The 18,415-nt window shown below is 51.7% G+C and overlaps 1 protein-coding gene across 1 annotated transcript in view; it reads right to left on the bottom strand.

Annotated features, from left to right (window-relative positions):
- ppef1 (protein phosphatase, EF-hand calcium binding domain 1) overlaps positions 1-18,415 on the bottom strand; it is a 36,518-nt gene that overhangs the window by 5,756 nt on the left and 12,347 nt on the right. The window contains 10 exon segments of the mRNA XM_042318992.1: positions 282-424; positions 1,226-1,411; positions 1,575-1,646; positions 1,718-1,985; positions 1,987-2,111; positions 5,430-5,498; positions 14,380-14,529; positions 16,501-16,537; positions 17,526-17,692; positions 17,799-17,845. Coding sequence (XP_042174926.1) covers positions 282-424; positions 1,226-1,411; positions 1,575-1,646; positions 1,718-1,985; positions 1,987-2,111; positions 5,430-5,498; positions 14,380-14,529; positions 16,501-16,537; positions 17,526-17,692; positions 17,799-17,845 — 1,264 coding nt within the window.

An 18,415-nucleotide genomic window follows, 5' to 3' on the forward strand; every position in this document is an offset into this window, starting at 1 on the left:
AGCCCCTACCTCCACCTCCACCTCCAGCCCCTACCTCCACCTCCAGCCCTCCACCTCCACCTCCAGCCCCTACCTCCACCTCCAGTGGTCTACCTCCACCTCCAGGTGGTCTACCTCCACCTCCCACCTACCCCCACCTCCATCCCAGCCCCTACCTCCACCTCCACCTCCACCCCAGCCCCTACCTCCACCTCCACCCCAGCCCCTACCTCCACCTCCACCCCAGCCCCTACCTCCACCTCCACCCCAGCCCCTACCTCCACCTCCACCCCAGCCCCTACCTCTGAGTCAGGGTGAGTTTCCTGGTATTCCTGCTGACCTGGTACTGGAAGAAGCGAGGGACCAGCTCTCTGCCCAGTTTAATGTAGGCTCCACGGTTACTACCCTCCTCATAGTAGTTAGACGCAGAGAAAATGGTGATCACCTGAAAGAACAAAATACACTTAGATCTTATAGAGTCAGATGGTCTACTAGAGTCAGGTGGTCTACTAGAGTCAGGTGGTCTACTAGAGTCAGGTGGTCTACTAGCCATGGGGGGGGGGGACCCAGACACAGACACATTAACTATCATATATCTTCTAGAGCTAGTCCTGTTGTCTGCTAGCCATCATATATCTTATAGAGCTAGTCCTGTTGTCTGCTAGCCATCATATATCTTATAGAGCTAGTCCTGTTGTCTGCTAGCCATCATATATCTTATAGAGCTAGTCCTGTTGTCTGCTAGCCATCATATATCTTATAGAGCTAGATCTGTTGTCTGCTAGCCATCATATATCTTCTAGAGCTAGTCCTGTTGTCTGCTAGCCATCATATATCTTATAGAGCTAGTCCTGTTGTCTGCTAGCCATCATATATCTTATAGAGCTAGTCCTGTTGTCTGCTAGCCATCATATATCTTATAGAGCTAGTCCTGTTGTCTGCTAGTCCTGTTGCCATCATATATCTTATAGAGCTAGTCCTGTTGTCTGCTAGCCATCATATATCTTCTAGAGCTAGTCCTGTTGTCTGCTAGCCATCATATATCTTATAGAGCTAGTCCTGTTGTCTGCTAGCCATCATATATCTTATAGAGCTAGTCCTGTTGTCTGCTAGCCATCATATATCTTATAGAGCTAGTCCTGTTGTCTGCTAGCCATCATATATCTTATAGAGCTAGTCCTGTTGTCTGCTAGCCATCATATATCTTATAGAGCTAGTCCTGTTGTCTGCTAGCCTAACAGATCACCTGTCCGCCGTGGCAGAGTTCGTAGCCCTCCTGTTTACACTCATGTGATCTGATCAGCAGAGTCATGCCGTGTCTCTCCAGCAGGCGTCTAGTCACGTCTGGCCCGAAGTAACTGCCTCCTCCCCTGAAGGTGTTGGGACTGCAGCCTGGCTGGCTCTTCGGGTCGCTCCACAGCAAATCTACTACCTTCAACACGACACACAGTCAGAACGGTCACTATATGATATCAACTTTACTAGGAAGAGAAAAGAGCAGGAAGCCAAATTCTGCAAGTCTATTTTGTAATCTTCTTGATCCACCGAACCACCGTGGTTTGGCCTCCAGCCTGTAGGTGGCGCTCTGCTCTCACCTGTTTCCACTCCAACTCCTCCCTGGGCGGCGGTCGGACGGGGAGGGCGGTGAAGGAGTCCAGGAAGGGCACCTAACAATAATAATATTATTAATATTGTTATTATTATTGGTTGTTATTATTATCATCATTAGGAAGAACACCTGGAGGTTGTTGGTGGGGCTCAGCATGCTGGGAGAAAGGCAGCGGCACAGAGTGAGGCGGGACGACCCCCGGGGGGAGCACAGTGAGGATGAGGAGGAAGAGGAGGAGCTGCCCTGTCTGGTGAGGTGACGTCTCTTCTTCGGGGTGTTGCCATGGTCCTGACCCCTGCTCCTACACCGGGGGCTCTCTGGCTGGCCCCTGCTCCTACACCGGGGGCTCTCTGGCTGGCCCCTGCTCCTACACCGGGGGATCTCTGGCTGGCCCCTGCTCCTACACCGGGGATCTCTGGCTGGCCCCTGCTCCTACACCGGGGCTCTCTGGCTGGCCCCTGCTCCTACACCGGGGGCTCTCTGGCTGGCCCCTGCTCCTACACCGGGGGCTCTCTGGCTGGCCCTGAGTAGAGTAGAGAATATTTATTATCCCTGATTGCAGACTTTACAGCTGATAGTCAATAAAATACACATATACAAAATAAAACAAGAACACAATGTAATACTGAACATCCTACTGTATCAGGACCTGACCTGTCTACTGCTCCTAGTCATCCTACTGTATCAGGACCTGACCTGTCTACTGCTCCTAGTCACCTCCATCCTACTGTATCAGGACCTGACCTGTCTACTGCTCCTAGTCATCCTAGTCATCCTACTCCATCTGTATCAGGACTGACCTGTGACCTGTCTAGTCTCCTCCTGTATAGTCACCTCTAGTCATCCTACTGTATCAGGACCTGACCTGTCTACTGCTCCTAGTCACCTCCATCCTACTGTATCAGGACCTGACCTGTCTACTGCTCCTAGTCACCTCCATCCTACTGTATCAGGACCTGACCTGTCTACTGCTCCTAGTCATCCTACTGTATCAGGACCTGACCTGTCTACTGCTCCTAGTCATCCTACTGTATCAGGACCTGACCTGTCTACTGCTCCTAGTCATCCTACTGTATCAGGACCTGACCTGTCTACTGCTCCTAGTCATCCTACTGTATCAGGACCTGACCTGTCTACTGCTCCTAGTCATCCTACTGTATCAGGACCTGACCTGTCTACCTAGTCACCTCCATCCTACTGTATCAGGACCTGACCTGTCTACTGCTCCTAGTCATCCTACTGTATCAGGACCTGACCTGTCTACTGCTCCTAGTCACCTGCTCCTACATCCATCATCCTACTGTATCAGGAGGACCTGACCTGTCATCTACTGCTCCTAGTCACTGCTCCATCCTACTGTATCAGGATGTGACCTGTCTACTGCTCCTAGTCACCTCCATCCTACTGTCATCCTACTGTATCAGGACCTGACCTGTCTACTGCTCCTAGTCATCCTACTGTATCAGGATGTGACCTGTCTACTGCTCCTAGTCATCCTACTGTATCAGGATGTGATCTACTGCTCCTAGTCACCTCATCCTATCAGGACCTGACCTGTCTACTGCTCCTAGTCATCCTACTGTATCAGGATGTGACCTGTCTACTGCTCCTAGTCATCCTACTGTATCAGGATGTGACCTGTCTACTGCTCCTAGTCACCTCATCCTACTGTATCAGGATGTGACCTGTCTACTGCTCCTAGTCATCCTACTGTATCAGGACCTGACCTGTCTACTGCTCCTAGTCATCCTACTGTATCAGGACCTGACCTGTCTACTGCTCCTAGTCATCCTACTGTATCAGGACCTGACCTGTCTACTGCTCCTAGTCATCCTACTGTATCAGGACCTGACCTGTCTACTGCTCCTAGTCATCCTACTCTATCAGGACCTGACCTGTCTACTGCTCCTAGTCATCTCCATCCTACTGTATCAGGATGTGACCTGTCTACTGCTCCTAGTCATCCTACTGTATCAGGACCTGACCTGTCTACTACTCCTAGTCATCCTACTCTATCAGGACCTGACCTGTCTACTGCTCCTAGTCATCTCCATCCTACTGTATCAGGATGTGACCTGTCTACTGCTCCTAGTCATCCTACTGTATCAGGACCTGACCTGTCTACTGCTCCTAGTCATCCTACTGTATCAGGACCTGACCTGTCTACTGCTCCTAGTCATCCTACTGTATCAGGACCTGACCTGTCTACTGCTCCTAGTCATCCTACTGTATCAGGACCTGACCTGTCTACTGCTCCTAGTCACCTCCATCCTACTGTATCAGGATGTGACCTGTCTACTGCTCCTAGTCACCTCCATCCTACTGTATCAGGATGTGACCTGTCTACTGCTCCTAGTCATCCTACTGTATCAGGATGTGACCTGTCTACTGCTCCTAGTCACCTCCATCCTACTGTATCAGGATGTGACCTGTCTACTGCTCCTAGTCATCCTACTCTATCAGGACCTGACCTGTCTACTGCTCCTAGTCACCTCCATCCTACTGTATCAGGATGTGACCTGTCTACTGCTCCTAGTCATCCTACTGTATCAGGATGTGACCTGTCTACTGCTCCTAGTCATCCTACTCTATCAGGACCTGACCTGTCTACTGCTCCTAGTCACCTCCATCCTACTGTATCAGGATGTGACCTGTCTACTGCTCCTAGTCATCCTACTCTATCAGGACCTGACCTGTCTACTGCTCCTAGTCACCTCCATCCTACTGTATCAGGATGTGACCTGTCTACTGCTCCCAGTCATCCTACTGTATCAGGACCTGACCTGTCTACTGCTCCTAGTCACCTCCATCCTACTGTATCAGGATGTGACCTGTCTACTGCTCCTAGTCATCTACTCTATCAGGATGTGACCTGTCTACTGCTCCTAGTCATCCTACTCTATCAGGACCTGACCTGTCTACTGCTCCTAGTCACCTCCATCCTACTGTATCAGGATGTGACCTGTCTACTGCTCCTAGTCATCCTACTCTATCAGGACCTGACCTGTCTACTGCTCCTAGTCCTAGTCACCTCCATCCTACTGTATCAGGATGTGACCTGTCTACTGCTCCTAGTCATCCTACTCTATCAGGACCTGACCTGTCTACTGCTCCTAGTCACCTCCATCCTACTGTATCAGGATGTGACCTGTCTACTGCTCCTAGTCATCCTACCTATCCTACTGTACCTCAGGACTGTGACCTGTCTACTGCTCCCAGTCATCCTACTGTATCAGGACCTGACCTGTCTACTGCTCCTAGTCACCTCCATCCTACTGTATCAGGATGTGACCTGACCTCTACTGCTCCTAGTCATCCTACTCTATCAGGACCTGACCTGTCTACTGCTCCTAGTCACCTCCATCCTACTGTATCAGGATGTGACCTGTCTACTGCTCCTAGTCATCCTACTCTATCAGGACCTGACCTGTCTACTGCTCCTAGTCACCTCCATCCTACTGTATCAGGATGTGACCTGTCTACTGCTCCTAGTCATCCTACTCTATCAGGACCTGACCTGTCTACTGCTCCTAGTCACCTCCATCCTACTGTATCAGGATGTGACCTGTCTACTGCTCCTAGTCATCCTACTCTATCAGGACCTGACCTGTCTACTGCTCCTAGTCACCTCCATCCTACTGTATCAGGACCTGACCTGTCTACTGCTCCTAGTCATCTCCATCCTACTCTATCAGGACCTGACCTGTCTACTGCTCCTAGTCATCCTACTGTATCAGGACCTGACCTGTCTACTGCTCCTAGTCACCTCCATCCTACTGTATCAGGAACTGACCTGTCTACTGCTCCTAGTCACCTCCATGCTACTGTATCAGGAACTGACCTGTCTACTGCTCCTAGTCACCTCCAGATGGTTCAGACTCCTCCTAGGAAGCCTCAGGGCAGATTTCACCTGCCAATGAGTAGACAGAGGAAAGAGAGTACCGTTATCTTGAATCTCCACTGACTGAATGTCACTCTGTTTCACTACAGTCAGGGATGGAAATGAAGCCAGTCTGCTAGCCCGAAGCTAGTACGTTTCAAACCGGGTCAGTAGAAAAATGTGTCCAACTAGCCCTGCCGTTAAGGATATTTTGTATTTTCAAAGATCTCATGGCACTTATTTCGCACCCGAGCCAGTAGAAATTGTGGTCTACTAGCCCGGCTAGCCAGTGGCAACAGTCCTTCAGTTTTATCCTAGCCAGTGTGGATTGCAGGCTAGAGAACAGTAGGATGAATCTTTGTTGTTCCAAATGGCAGACTGTTTTGTTGACAGAAAACAAGGTCATATGATTCTCTCAATGGAACAAATACACATTCTGATATCTGGACCATTTCCTCATAGGCTACTACCCAGGACCTACCGTACAGGACCTACAGTACAGGACCTACCGTACAGGACCTACAGTACAGGACCTACAGTACAGGACCTACAGTACAGGACCTACTTCCCAGGACCTACAGTACAGGACCTACAGTACAGGACCTACTACCCAGGACCTACAGTACAGGACCTACAGTACAGGACCTACTACCCAGGACCAACAGTACAGGACCTACTACCCAGGACCTACAGTACAGGACCTACAGTACAGGACCTACCGTACAGGACCTAGTACCCAGGACCTACCGTACAGGACCTACTACCCAGGATCTACCGTACAGGAACTATTACCCAGGATCTACCGTACAGGAACTATTACCCAGGATCTACCGTACATGACCTACTACCCAGGACCTACAGTACAGAACCTACTACCCAGGACCTACCGTACAGGACCTACCGTAAAGGACCTACTACCCAGGACCTACCGTACAGGACCTACTACCCAGGACCTACTGTACAGGACCTACTACCCAAGGCCTACCGTACAGGACCTACAGTACAGGACCTACTACCCAGGACCTACTACCCAGGACCTACCGTACAGGACCTACTACCCAGGAACAACAGTACAGGACCTACTAACCAGGACCTACAGTACAGGACCTACCACCCAGGACCTACCACCCAGGTCCTACCGTATAGGATCTACCGTTTAGGACCTACCGTACAGGACCTAGTACCCAGGACCTACCGTACAGGACCTAGTACCCAGGACCTACCGTACAGGACCTACTACCCAGGACCTACCGTACAGGACCTACCGTACAGGACCTAGTACCCAGGACCTACCGTACAGGACCTACCGTACAGGACCTACCGTACAGGACCTACCGTACAGGACAAACCACCAGTACCTACCGTACAGGACCTAATACCCAGGACCTACCGTACAGGACCTACCGTACAGGACCTACCGTACAGGACCTACCGTACAGGACCTAGTACCGAGGACCTACCGTACAGGACCTAGTACCCAGGACCTACCGTACAGGACCTACTACCCAGGACCTACCGTACAGGACCTACCGTACAGGACCTAGTACCCAGGACCTACCGTACAGGACCTACCGTACAGGACCTACCGTACAGGACCTACCGTACAGGACCTAGTACCCAGGACCTACCGTACAGGACCTAGTACCCAGGACCTACCGTACAGGACCTACTACCCAGGACCTACAGTACAGGACCTACAGTACAGGACCTACCACCCAGAACCTACCGTACAGGACCTACCACCCAGGACCTACCGTACAGGACCTAGTACCCAGGACCTCCGTACAGGACATAGTACCCAGGACCTACCGTACAGGACCTACCGTACAGGACCTACTACCCAGGACCCTACAGGAGTACAGGACCTACCGTACAGGACCTACCGTACAGGACCTACCAGTACAGGACCTACAGTACAGGACCTACTACCCAGGACCTACTACCCAGGACCTACTACCCAGGACCTACTACCCAGGACCTACTACCCAGGACCTACTACCCAGGACCTACCGTACAGGACCTACCGTACAAGACCTACCGTACAGGACCTACCGTACAAGACCTACCGTACAGGACCTACAGTACAGGACCTACCGTACAGGACCTACATTACAGGACCTACCATACAGGACCTACTACCCAGGACCTACAGTACAGGACCTACAGTACAGGACCTACAATACAGGACCAACTACCCAGGACCTACCGTACAGGACCTAGTACCCAGGACCTACCGTACAGGACCTACAGAACAGGACCTACTACCCAGGACCTACAATACAGGACCTACTACCCAGGACCTACCGTACACGACCTACTACCCAGGACCTACCGTACAGGACCTAGTACCCAGGACCTACCGTACAGGACCTACAGAACAGGACCTACCGTACAGGACCTACTACCCAGGACCAACCGTACAGGACCTACAGTACAGGACCTACTACACAGGACCTACAGTACAGGACCTACAGTACAGGACCTACAGTACAGGACCTACTACCCAGGACCTACAGGACCCAGTACAGGACCTACTACCCAGGACCTACCGTACAGGACCTACTACCCAGGACCTACCGTACAGGACCTACTACCCAGGACTTACCGTACAGGACCTACCGTACAGGACCTACCGTACAGGACCTACCGTACAGGACCTACAGTACAGGACCTACCTTACAGGACCTACAGTACAGGACCTACCAGCCAGGACCTACTACCCAGGACCTACCGTACAGGACCTACTACCCAGGACCTACAGTACAGGACCTACAGTACAGGATCTACCACCCAGGACCTACCCAGGTCCTACCATATAGGATCTACTGTATAGGACCTACCGTACAGGACCTAGTACCCAGGACCTACCGTACAGGACCTAGTACCCAGGACCTACCGTACAGGACCTACCGTACAGGACCTACTACCCAGGACCTACCGTACAGGACCTACCGTACAGGACCTAGTACCCAGGACCTACCGTACAGGACCTACCGTACAGGACCTACCGTACAGGACCTACTACCCAGGACCTACCGTACAGGACCCACCACCCAGGAACTAGCGTATAGGAACTACCGTACAGGACAAACCACCAGTACCTACCGTACAGGACCTACCGTACAGGACCTAATACCCAGGACCTACCGTACAGGACCTACCGTACAGGACCTAGTACCCAGGACCTACCGTACAGGACTTGTACCCAGGACCTACCGTACAGGACCTACCGTAAAGGACCTACAGTACAGGACCTACCACCCAGGACCTACCGTACAGAACCTACAGTACAGGACCTACAGTACAGGACCTACTACCCAGGACCTACCGTACAGGACCTACAGTACAGGACCTACTACCCAGGACCTACTACCCAGGACCTACCAGGACCTACTACAGGACCTACCGTACAGGACCTACAGGACCTACAGTACAGGACCTACAGTACAGGACCTACTACCCAGGACCTACAGTACAGGACCTACTACCCAGGACCTACTACCCAGGACCTACTACCCAGGACCTACTACCCAGGACTACCCAGGACCTACCGTACAGGACTACCCAGGACCTACCTACAGGACCTACCGTACAGGACCTACCGTACAGGACCTACCGTACAGGACCTACCGTACAGGACCTACTACCGTACAGGACCTACCGTACAGGACCTACAGTACAGGACCTACAGTACAGGACCTACAGTACAGGACCTACAATACAGGACCAACTACCCAGGACCTACCGTACAGGACCTAGTACCCAGGACCTACCGTACAGGACAGGACCTACAGAACAGGACCTACTACCCAGGACCTACAATACAGGACCTACTACCCAGGACCTACTACCCAGGACCTACTACCCAGGACCTACCGTACAGGACCTAGTACCCAGGACCTACCGTACAGGACCTACAGAACAGGACCTACCGTACAGGACCTACTACCCAGGACCAACCGTACAGGACCTACAGTACAGGACCTACTACACAGGACCTACAGTACAGGACCTACAGTACAGGACCTACAGTACAGGACCTACTACCCAGGACCTACCGTACAGGACCTACAGTACAGGACCTACTACCCAGGACCTACCGTACAGGACCTACTACCCAGGACCTACCGTACAGGACCTACTACCCAGGACTTACCGTACAGGACCTACCGTACCCAGGACCGTACCCAGGACCTACAGGACCTACCGTACAGGACCTACAGTACAGGACCTACCTTACAGGACCTACAGTACAGGACCTACCAGCCAGGACCTACTACCCAGGACCTACCGTACAGGACCTACTACCCAGGACCTACAGTACAGGATCTACCACCCAGGTCCTACCATATAGGATCTACTGTATAGGACCTACCGTACAGGACCTAGTACCCAGGACGTACCGTACAGGACCTAGTACCCAGGACCTACCGTACAGGACCTACCGTACAGGACCTACCGTACAGGACCTAGTACCCAGGACCTACCGTACAGGACCTACCGTACAGGACCTACCGTACAGGACCTACTACCCAGGACCTACCGTACAGGACCAGGACCCACCACCCAGGAACTAGCGTATAGGAACTACCGTACAGGACAAACCACCAGACCTACCGTACAGGACCTACCGTACAGGACCTAATACCCAGGACCTACCGTACAGGACCTACCGTACAGGACCTAGTACCCAGGACCTACCGTACAGGACTTGTACCCAGGACCCCAGGACCTACCGTACAGGACCTACCGTAAAGGACCTACAGTACAGGACCAGGACCACCCAGGACCTACCGTACAGAACCTACAGTACAGGACCTACAGTACAGGACCTACTACCCAGGACCTACCGTACAGGACCTACAGTACAGGACCTACTACCCAGGACCTACTACCCAGGACCTACCGTACAGGACCTACCATACAGGACCTACTACCCAGGACCTACAGTACAGGACCTACAGTACAGGACCTACAGTACAGGACCTACAGTACAGGACCTACAGTACCCAGGACCTACAGTACAGGACCTACAGTACAGGACCTACTACCCAGGACCTACTACCCAGGACCTACTACCCAGGACCTACTACCCAGGACCTACCGTACAGGACCTACCGTACAGGACCTACAGTACAGGACCTACAGTACAGGACCTACAGTACAGGACCTACAATACAGGACCAACTACCCAGGACCTACCGTACAGGACCTAGTACCCAGGACCTACCGTACAGGACCTACAGAACAGGACCTACTACCCAGGACCTACAATACAGGACCTACTACCCAGGACCTACCGTACACGACCTACTACCCAGGACCTACCGTACAGGACCTAGTACCCAGGACCTACCGTACAGGACCTACAGAACAGGACCTACCGTACAGGACCTACTACCCAGGACCAACCGTACAGGACCTACAGTACAGGACCTACTACACAGGACCTACAGTACAGGACCTACAGTACAGGACCTACAGTACAGGACCTACTACCCAGGACCTACCGTACAGGACCTACAGTACAGGACCTACTACAGGACCTACTACCCAGGACCTACCGTACAGGACCTACTACCCAGGACCTACCGTACAGGACCTACTACCCAGGACCTACCGTACAGGACCAGGACCTACCGTACAGGACCTACCGTACAGGACCTACCGTACAGGACCTACAGTACAGGACCTACCAGCCAGGACCTACTACCCAGGACCTACCGTACAGGACCTACTACCCAGGACCTACAGTACAGGACCTACAGTACAGGATCTACCACCCAGGACCTACCACCCAGGTCCTACCATATAGGATCTACTGTATAGGACCTACAGGACCAGGACCTAGTACCCAGGACCTACCGTACAGGACCTACCCAGGACCTACCGTACAGGACCTACCGTACAGGACCTACCAGTACAGGACCTACCAGGTACAGGACCTACTACCCAGGACCTACCGTACAGGACCTACAGGTACCCAGGACCTACAGTACAGGACCTACTACCCAGGACCTACTACCCAGGACCTACTACCCAGGACCTACTACCCAGGACCTACCGTACAGGACCTACCGTACAGGACCTACCGTACAGGACCTACCGTACAGGACCTACCGTACAGGACCTACAGTACAGGACCTACAGTACAGGACCTACATTACAGGACCTACATTACAGGACCTACTACCCAGGACCTACCGTACAGGACCTACAGTACAGGACCTACAGTACAGGACCTACAGTACAGGACCTACAGTACAGGACCTACTACCCAGGACCGTACAGGACCTACCCAGGACCTACCGTACAGGACCTACCAGGTACCCAGGACCTACCAGGACCTACAGTACAGGACCTACTACAGGACCCTACAGGACCCAGGACCTACCCGTACAGGACCTACCGTACAGGACCTACGTACAGGACCTACAGGACCAGTACAGGACCTACAGTACAGGACCTACAGTACCCAGGACAGGACCTACTACCCAGGACCCAGGACCTACCGTACAGGACCTACCAGGACCTAGGACCTACCGTACAGGACCTACTACCCAGGACCTACAGTACAGGACCTACAGTACAGGACCTACAGTACAGGACCTACAGGACCTACAGTACAGGACCTACTACCCAGGACCTACTACCCAGGACCTACGTACCCAGGACCTACCTACCCAGGACCTACAGTACAGGACCTAGGACCTACAGTACCCAGGACCTACCGTACAGGACCTACTACCCAGGACCTACCAGGACCTACCGTACAGGACCTACTACCCAGGACCCTACAGGACCTACCGTACAGGACCTACCTACCCAGGACCTACCGTACAGGACCTACCAGGTACAGGACCTACGTACAGGACCTACAGTACAGGACCTACTACCCAGGACCTACTACCCAGGACCTACTACCCAGGACCTACCTACCCAGGACCTACCGTACAGGACCTACGTACAGGACCTACCGTACAGGACCTACCGTACAGGACCTACAGTACAGGACCTACATTACAGGACCAGGACCTACATTACAGGACCTACTACCCAGGACCTACCGTACAGGACCTACAGTACAGGACCTACAGTACAGGACCTACAGTACAGGACCTACTACCCAGGACCTACTACCCAGGACCTACCGTACAGGACCTACCGTACAGGACCTACAGTACAGGACCTACAGTACAGGACCTACAGTACAGGACCTACTACCCAGGACCTACTACCCAGGACCTACTACCCAGGACCTACCGTACAGGACCTACCGTACAGGACCTACCGTACAGGACCTACTACCCAGGACCTACAGTACAGGACCTACCGTACAGGACCTACATTACAGGACCTACCGTACAGGACCTACCGTACAGGACCTACTACCCAGGACCTACAGTACAGGACCTACAGTACAGGACCTACAGTACAGGACCTACAGTACAGGACCTACTGTACAGGACCTACTGTACAGGACCTACTGTACAGGACCTAGTACCCAGGACCTACCGTACCCAGGACCTAGTACAGGACCCCAGGACCTACCTTACAGGACCTACAGAACAGGACCTACCATACAGGACCTACTACCCAGGACCTACCGTACAGGACCTACAGTACAGGACCTACTACCCAGGACCTACCATACAGGACCTACTACCCAGGACCTACTACCCAGGACCTACCGTACAGGACCTACAGTACAGGACCTACAGTACAGGACCTACTACCCAGGACCTACCGTACAGGACCTACTACCCAGGACTTACCTACCCAGGACCAGGACCTACCGTACAGGACCTACCCTACCGTACAGCACCTACCGTACAGGATCTACCGTACAGGACCTACCGTACAGGACCTACAGTACAGGACCTACAGTACAGGACCTACAGTACAGGACCTACCAGCCAGGACCTACTACCCAGGACCTACCGTAAAGGACCTACCGTACAGGACCTACTACCCAGGACCTACAGTACAGGACCTACTACCCAGGACCTACAGAACAGGACCTACAGTACAGGACCTACCACCCAGGTCCTACCGTATAGGATCTACCGTATAGGACCTACCGTACAGGACCTAGTACCCAGGACCTACCGTACAGGACCTACCGTACAGGACCTACAGTACAGGACCTACTACCCAGGACCTACCAGGTACAGGACCTACCTAGTACAGGACCCTACAGGACCTACCATACAGGACCTACTACCCAGGACCTACTACCCAGGACCTACTACCCAGGACTACTACCCAGGACCTACTACCTACCAGGACCTACTACCCAGGACCTACCGTACAGGACCTACTACCCAGGACCTACCGTACAGGACCTACCGTACAGGACCTACCGTACAGGACCTACTACCCAGGACCTACATTACAGGACCTACAGTACAGGACCTACAGTACAGGACCTAGTACCCAGGACCTACAGTACAGGACCTACCGTACAAGACCTACCGTACAAGACCTACCGTACAAGACCTACCGTACAGGACCTACTACCCAGGACCTACAGTACAGGACCTACAGTACAGGACCTACCGTACAGGACCTACAGTACAGGACCTACAGTACAGGACCTACAGTACAGGACCTACAGTACAGGATCTACTACCCAGGAACTACCGTACAGGACCTACAGTACAGGACCTACAGTACAGGACCTACCGTACAGGGCCTACTACCCAGGGCCTACAGTACAGGACCTACAGTACAGGACCTACTGTACAGGACCTACAGTACAGGTCCTACTACCCAGGACCTACAGGACAGGGTCTACTACCCAGGACCTACAGGACAGGGTCTACTACCCAGGACCTACAGGACAGGTCCTACTACCCAGGACCTACAGGACAGGATCTACATTACCTGTAGGTTTACAATCTGTTTTCACCTTGTGTCTCTCTATAGAGCTGAGGAAATCCAGGTCCGTCATGTCTGATATTCCTCCATGGACGATGAGCACCTTGTTATCGATGACTGTTGCTATGGGGAGGAGGCTGAACACATCCTGGACCAGCAGTAGGATGTCCCTGCCATGTGTCTGTAGAGGAGGGAGAGAGAGAGAGAGGTGTACATGTCAGCATAGGAGAGAGAGAGAGAGAGAGAGAGAGAGAGAGAGGTGTACATGTCAGCAGAGAGAGAGAGAGGTGTACATGTCAGCAGAGAGAGAGAGAGGTGTACATGTCAGCATGTCAGTCAGAGAGAGAGAGAGAGAGGTGTACATGTCAGCAGAGAGAGAGAGAGAGGTGTACATGTCAGCAGAGAGAGAGAGAGAGAGAGGTGTACATGTCAGCAGAGGAGAGAGAGAGAGAGAGAGGTGTACATGTCAGCAGAGAGAGAGAGAGAGGTGTACATGTCAGCAGAGGAGAGAGAGAGAGAGGTGTACATGTCAGCAGAGGAGAGAGAGAGAGAGGTGTACATGTCAGCAGAGAGAGAGAGAGAGAGAGGTGTACATGTCAGCAGAGGAGAGAGAGAGAGAGAGGTGTACATGTCAGCAGAGGAGAGAGAGAGGTGTACATGTCAGCAGAGAGAGAGAGAGAGAGAGGTGTACATGTCAGCAGAGGAGAGAGAGAGAGTACAGTCAGCAGAGAGAGAGAGAGAGGTGTACATGTCAGCAGAGGAGAGAGAGGTGTACATGTCAGCAGAGGAGAGAGAGAGAGAGGTGTACATGTCAGCAGAGAGAGAGAGAGAGAGAGAGGTGTACATGTCAGCAGAGCAGAGAGAGAGAGAGAGATGTGTACATGTCAGCAGAGGAGAGAGAGAGAGAGATGTGTACATGTCAGCAGAGGAGAGGAGAGAGAGGTGTACATGTCAGCAGAGGAGAGAGAGAGGTGTACATGTCAGAGAGAGAGAGAGGTGTACATGTCAGCAGAGGAGAGAGAGAGAGAGAGGTGTACATGTCAGCAGAGGGAGAGAGAGAGAGAGGTGTACATGTCAGCAGAGGAGAGAGAGAGAGAGAGGTGTACATGTCAGCAGAGAGAGAGAGAGAGAGAGAGGTGTACATGTCAGCAGAGAGAGAGAGAGAGAGAGAGAGGTGTACATGTCAGCAGAGGAGAGAGAGAGAGAGAGAGAGGTGTACATGTCAGCAGAGAGGAGAGAGAGAGAGAGAGGTGTACATGTCAGCAGAGAGAGAGAGAGAGAGGTGTACATGTCAGCAGAGAGAGAGAGAGGTGTACATGTCAGCAGAGAGAGAGAGAGAGAGAGGTGTACATGTCAGCAGAGGAGAGAGAGAGAGAGAGGTGTACATGTCAGCAGAGAGAGAGAGAGAGAGAGGTGTACATGTCAGCAGAGGAGAGGTGTACATGTCAGCAGAGGAGAGAGAGAGAGAGAGAGGTGTACATGTCAGCAGGTGTACATGTCAGCAGAGAGAGAGAGAGTACATGAGCAGAGAGAGAGAGAGGTGTACATGTCAGCAGAGAGAGAGAGAGAGAGAGAGGTGTACATGTCAGCAGAGGAGAGAGAGAGAGAGAGGTGTACATGTCAGCAGAGGAGAGAGAGAGAGAGAGAGGTGTACATGTCAGCAGAGGAGAGAGAGAGAGAGGTGTACATGTCAGCAGGTGTACATGTCAGCAGAGAGAGAGAGAGAGAGAGGTGTACATGTCAGCAGAGGAGAGAGAGAGAGAGAGGTGTACATGTCAGCAGAGGAGAGAGAGAGAGAGAGGTGTACATGTCAGCAGAGGAGAGAGAGAGAGAGAGGTGTACATGTCAGCAGAGGAGAGAGAGAGAGAGAGAGGTGTACATGTCAGCAGAGAGAGAGAGAGAGAGAGAGGTGTACATGTCAGCAGAGGAGAGAGAGAGAGAGGTGTACATGTCAGAGAGAGAGAGAGAGAGAGAGAGAGAGTACATGTCAGCAGAGAGAGAGAGAGAGAGAGGTGTACATGTCAGCAGAGAGAGAGAGAGAGAGAGAGAGAGAGAGAGAGAGAGAGAGAGAGGGGTCATGACAAGAAGCTGCCACTAGATGGCGGTGAGTACAACTACATAGGTCCGGTGTGAACAGTGAAGGGGACTTTACCTTGTACTTCTGCATAACTTCTTTAGTGAATCCATATCTGAAAAACAGAAAACAGAGCAGCGTTAATATACTGCAATGTTGTGCTTGTCATGCATGTTCTTGTGTGTAGGACAGTTCCAAGCAACATTTGTTGTCTTGTAAATAAAAAAACTGAAATAAAGATTTTTCGGATTTTGTATCTGAAGCGTTGTACAGGTGTGCTTGTACTACAATTGAATAGATATGTGAAACAGCTGGGGTTTGTCGAGGACCAACTAGAATGAACATGCTAACGTGTTTCTCTATCTGGTTCATGAGGTGGTCCTCGTGGTTGCCTCTGTTCAGGGTTATTTGGTCTGTGTGTGTAACTACCGGAGGTTCATGAGGTGGTCCTCGTGGTTGCCTCTGTTCAGGGTCATTTGGTCTGTGTGTGTAACTACCGGAGGTTCATGAGGTGGTCCTCGTGGTTGCCTCTGTTCAGGGTCATTTGGTCTGTGTGTGTAACTACCGGAGGTTCATGAGGTGGTCCTCGTGGTTGCCTCTGTTCAGGGTCATTTGGTCTGTGTGTGTAACTACCGGAGGTTCATGAGGTGGTCCTCGTGGTTGCCTCTGTTCAGGGTCATTTGGTCTGTGTGTGTAACTACCGGAGGTTCATGAGGTGGTCCTCGTGGTTGCCTCTGTTCAGGGTCATTTGGTCTGTGTGTGTAACTACCGGAGGTTCATGATGTGGTCCTTGTGGTTGCCTCTGTTCAGGGTCATTTGGTCTGTGTGTGTAACTACCGGAGGTTCATGAGGTGGTCCTCGTGGTTGCCTCTGTTTAGGGTCATTTGGTCTGTGTGTGTAACTACCGGAGGTTCATGATGTGGTCCTTGTGGTTGCCTCTGTTCAGGGTCATTTGGTCTATGTGTGTAAGTGCCGGAGGTTCATGATATGGTCCTCGTGGTTGCCTCTGTTCAGGGTCATGTGGTCTGTATCTACCGGAGGTTCATGATATGGTCCTCGTGGTTGCCTCTGTTCAGGGTCATGTGGTCTGTGTGTCTAACTACCGGAGGTTCATGATGTGGTCCTCGTGGTTGCCTCTGTTCAGGGTCATGTGGTCTGGGTAGAGGAGCTGGTAGGCAAACAGCAGGATGATGATCTCCACAGACTTCTTCCCTCGGTCCACGAAGTCTCCATTGAACACGTACGGCGTCTCTGCCGAGGGGAGGCCGTTCTGAAAGAGATGGAATCATTATTATGGAGGAACTAGGCCATTGTTTCTCTTCATGTAGTGTCACAAGTATACTATGGCATGTACAGTATCGTGTCAAGAGCCTAACCTTGTAGAATATGAGCAGCAAGTCATCTAGACGGCCATGTAAATCTCCTGAAGAAAATTACAAGCATTAGAAGATTTTAAAAAGGTAGTAGACACATTTCCTCCTAGAAATAAGACCATCCATGGCATATAAAACCAACATGACTGGGTTAATTAGTTAACTGAGTTAATCAAGAGTTAATTAACATGCTCTCCGACATTAAATGAGTCATTCATGTTCTGTGTGTGTGTTTAACATTCGTCTCAAGGATTCTTGAGTTTGATGAGATGCGTCTCTGACTACAGGGAAGGAGGCCATTGAGGTGAAACAATGTCTTTTCATTATGTATATAAACAACCAGGAGAAAGAGCTCTATTTTGGGAAGTGAGGGGCTGTTGTGTCCTACACAGTCAGTGTTGTGTTATTGTGTCCTAGATAGTCAGTGTTGTGTCCTATACAGTCAGTGTTGTGTTATTGTGTCCTATACAGTCAGTCTTGTGTCCTATACAGTCAGCCTTGTGTCCTATACAGTCAGTCTTGTGTCCTATACAGTCAGTCTTGTGTCCTATACAGTCAGTCTTGTGTCCTATACAGTCAGTCTTGTGTCCTAGATAGTCAGTCTTGTGTCCTATACAGTC

This window comes from Oncorhynchus tshawytscha, unplaced genomic scaffold (genome assembly GCF_018296145.1).
Source record: "Oncorhynchus tshawytscha isolate Ot180627B unplaced genomic scaffold, Otsh_v2.0 Un_contig_5015_pilon_pilon, whole genome shotgun sequence".
Taxonomy (NCBI): domain Eukaryota; kingdom Metazoa; phylum Chordata; class Actinopteri; order Salmoniformes; family Salmonidae; genus Oncorhynchus; species Oncorhynchus tshawytscha.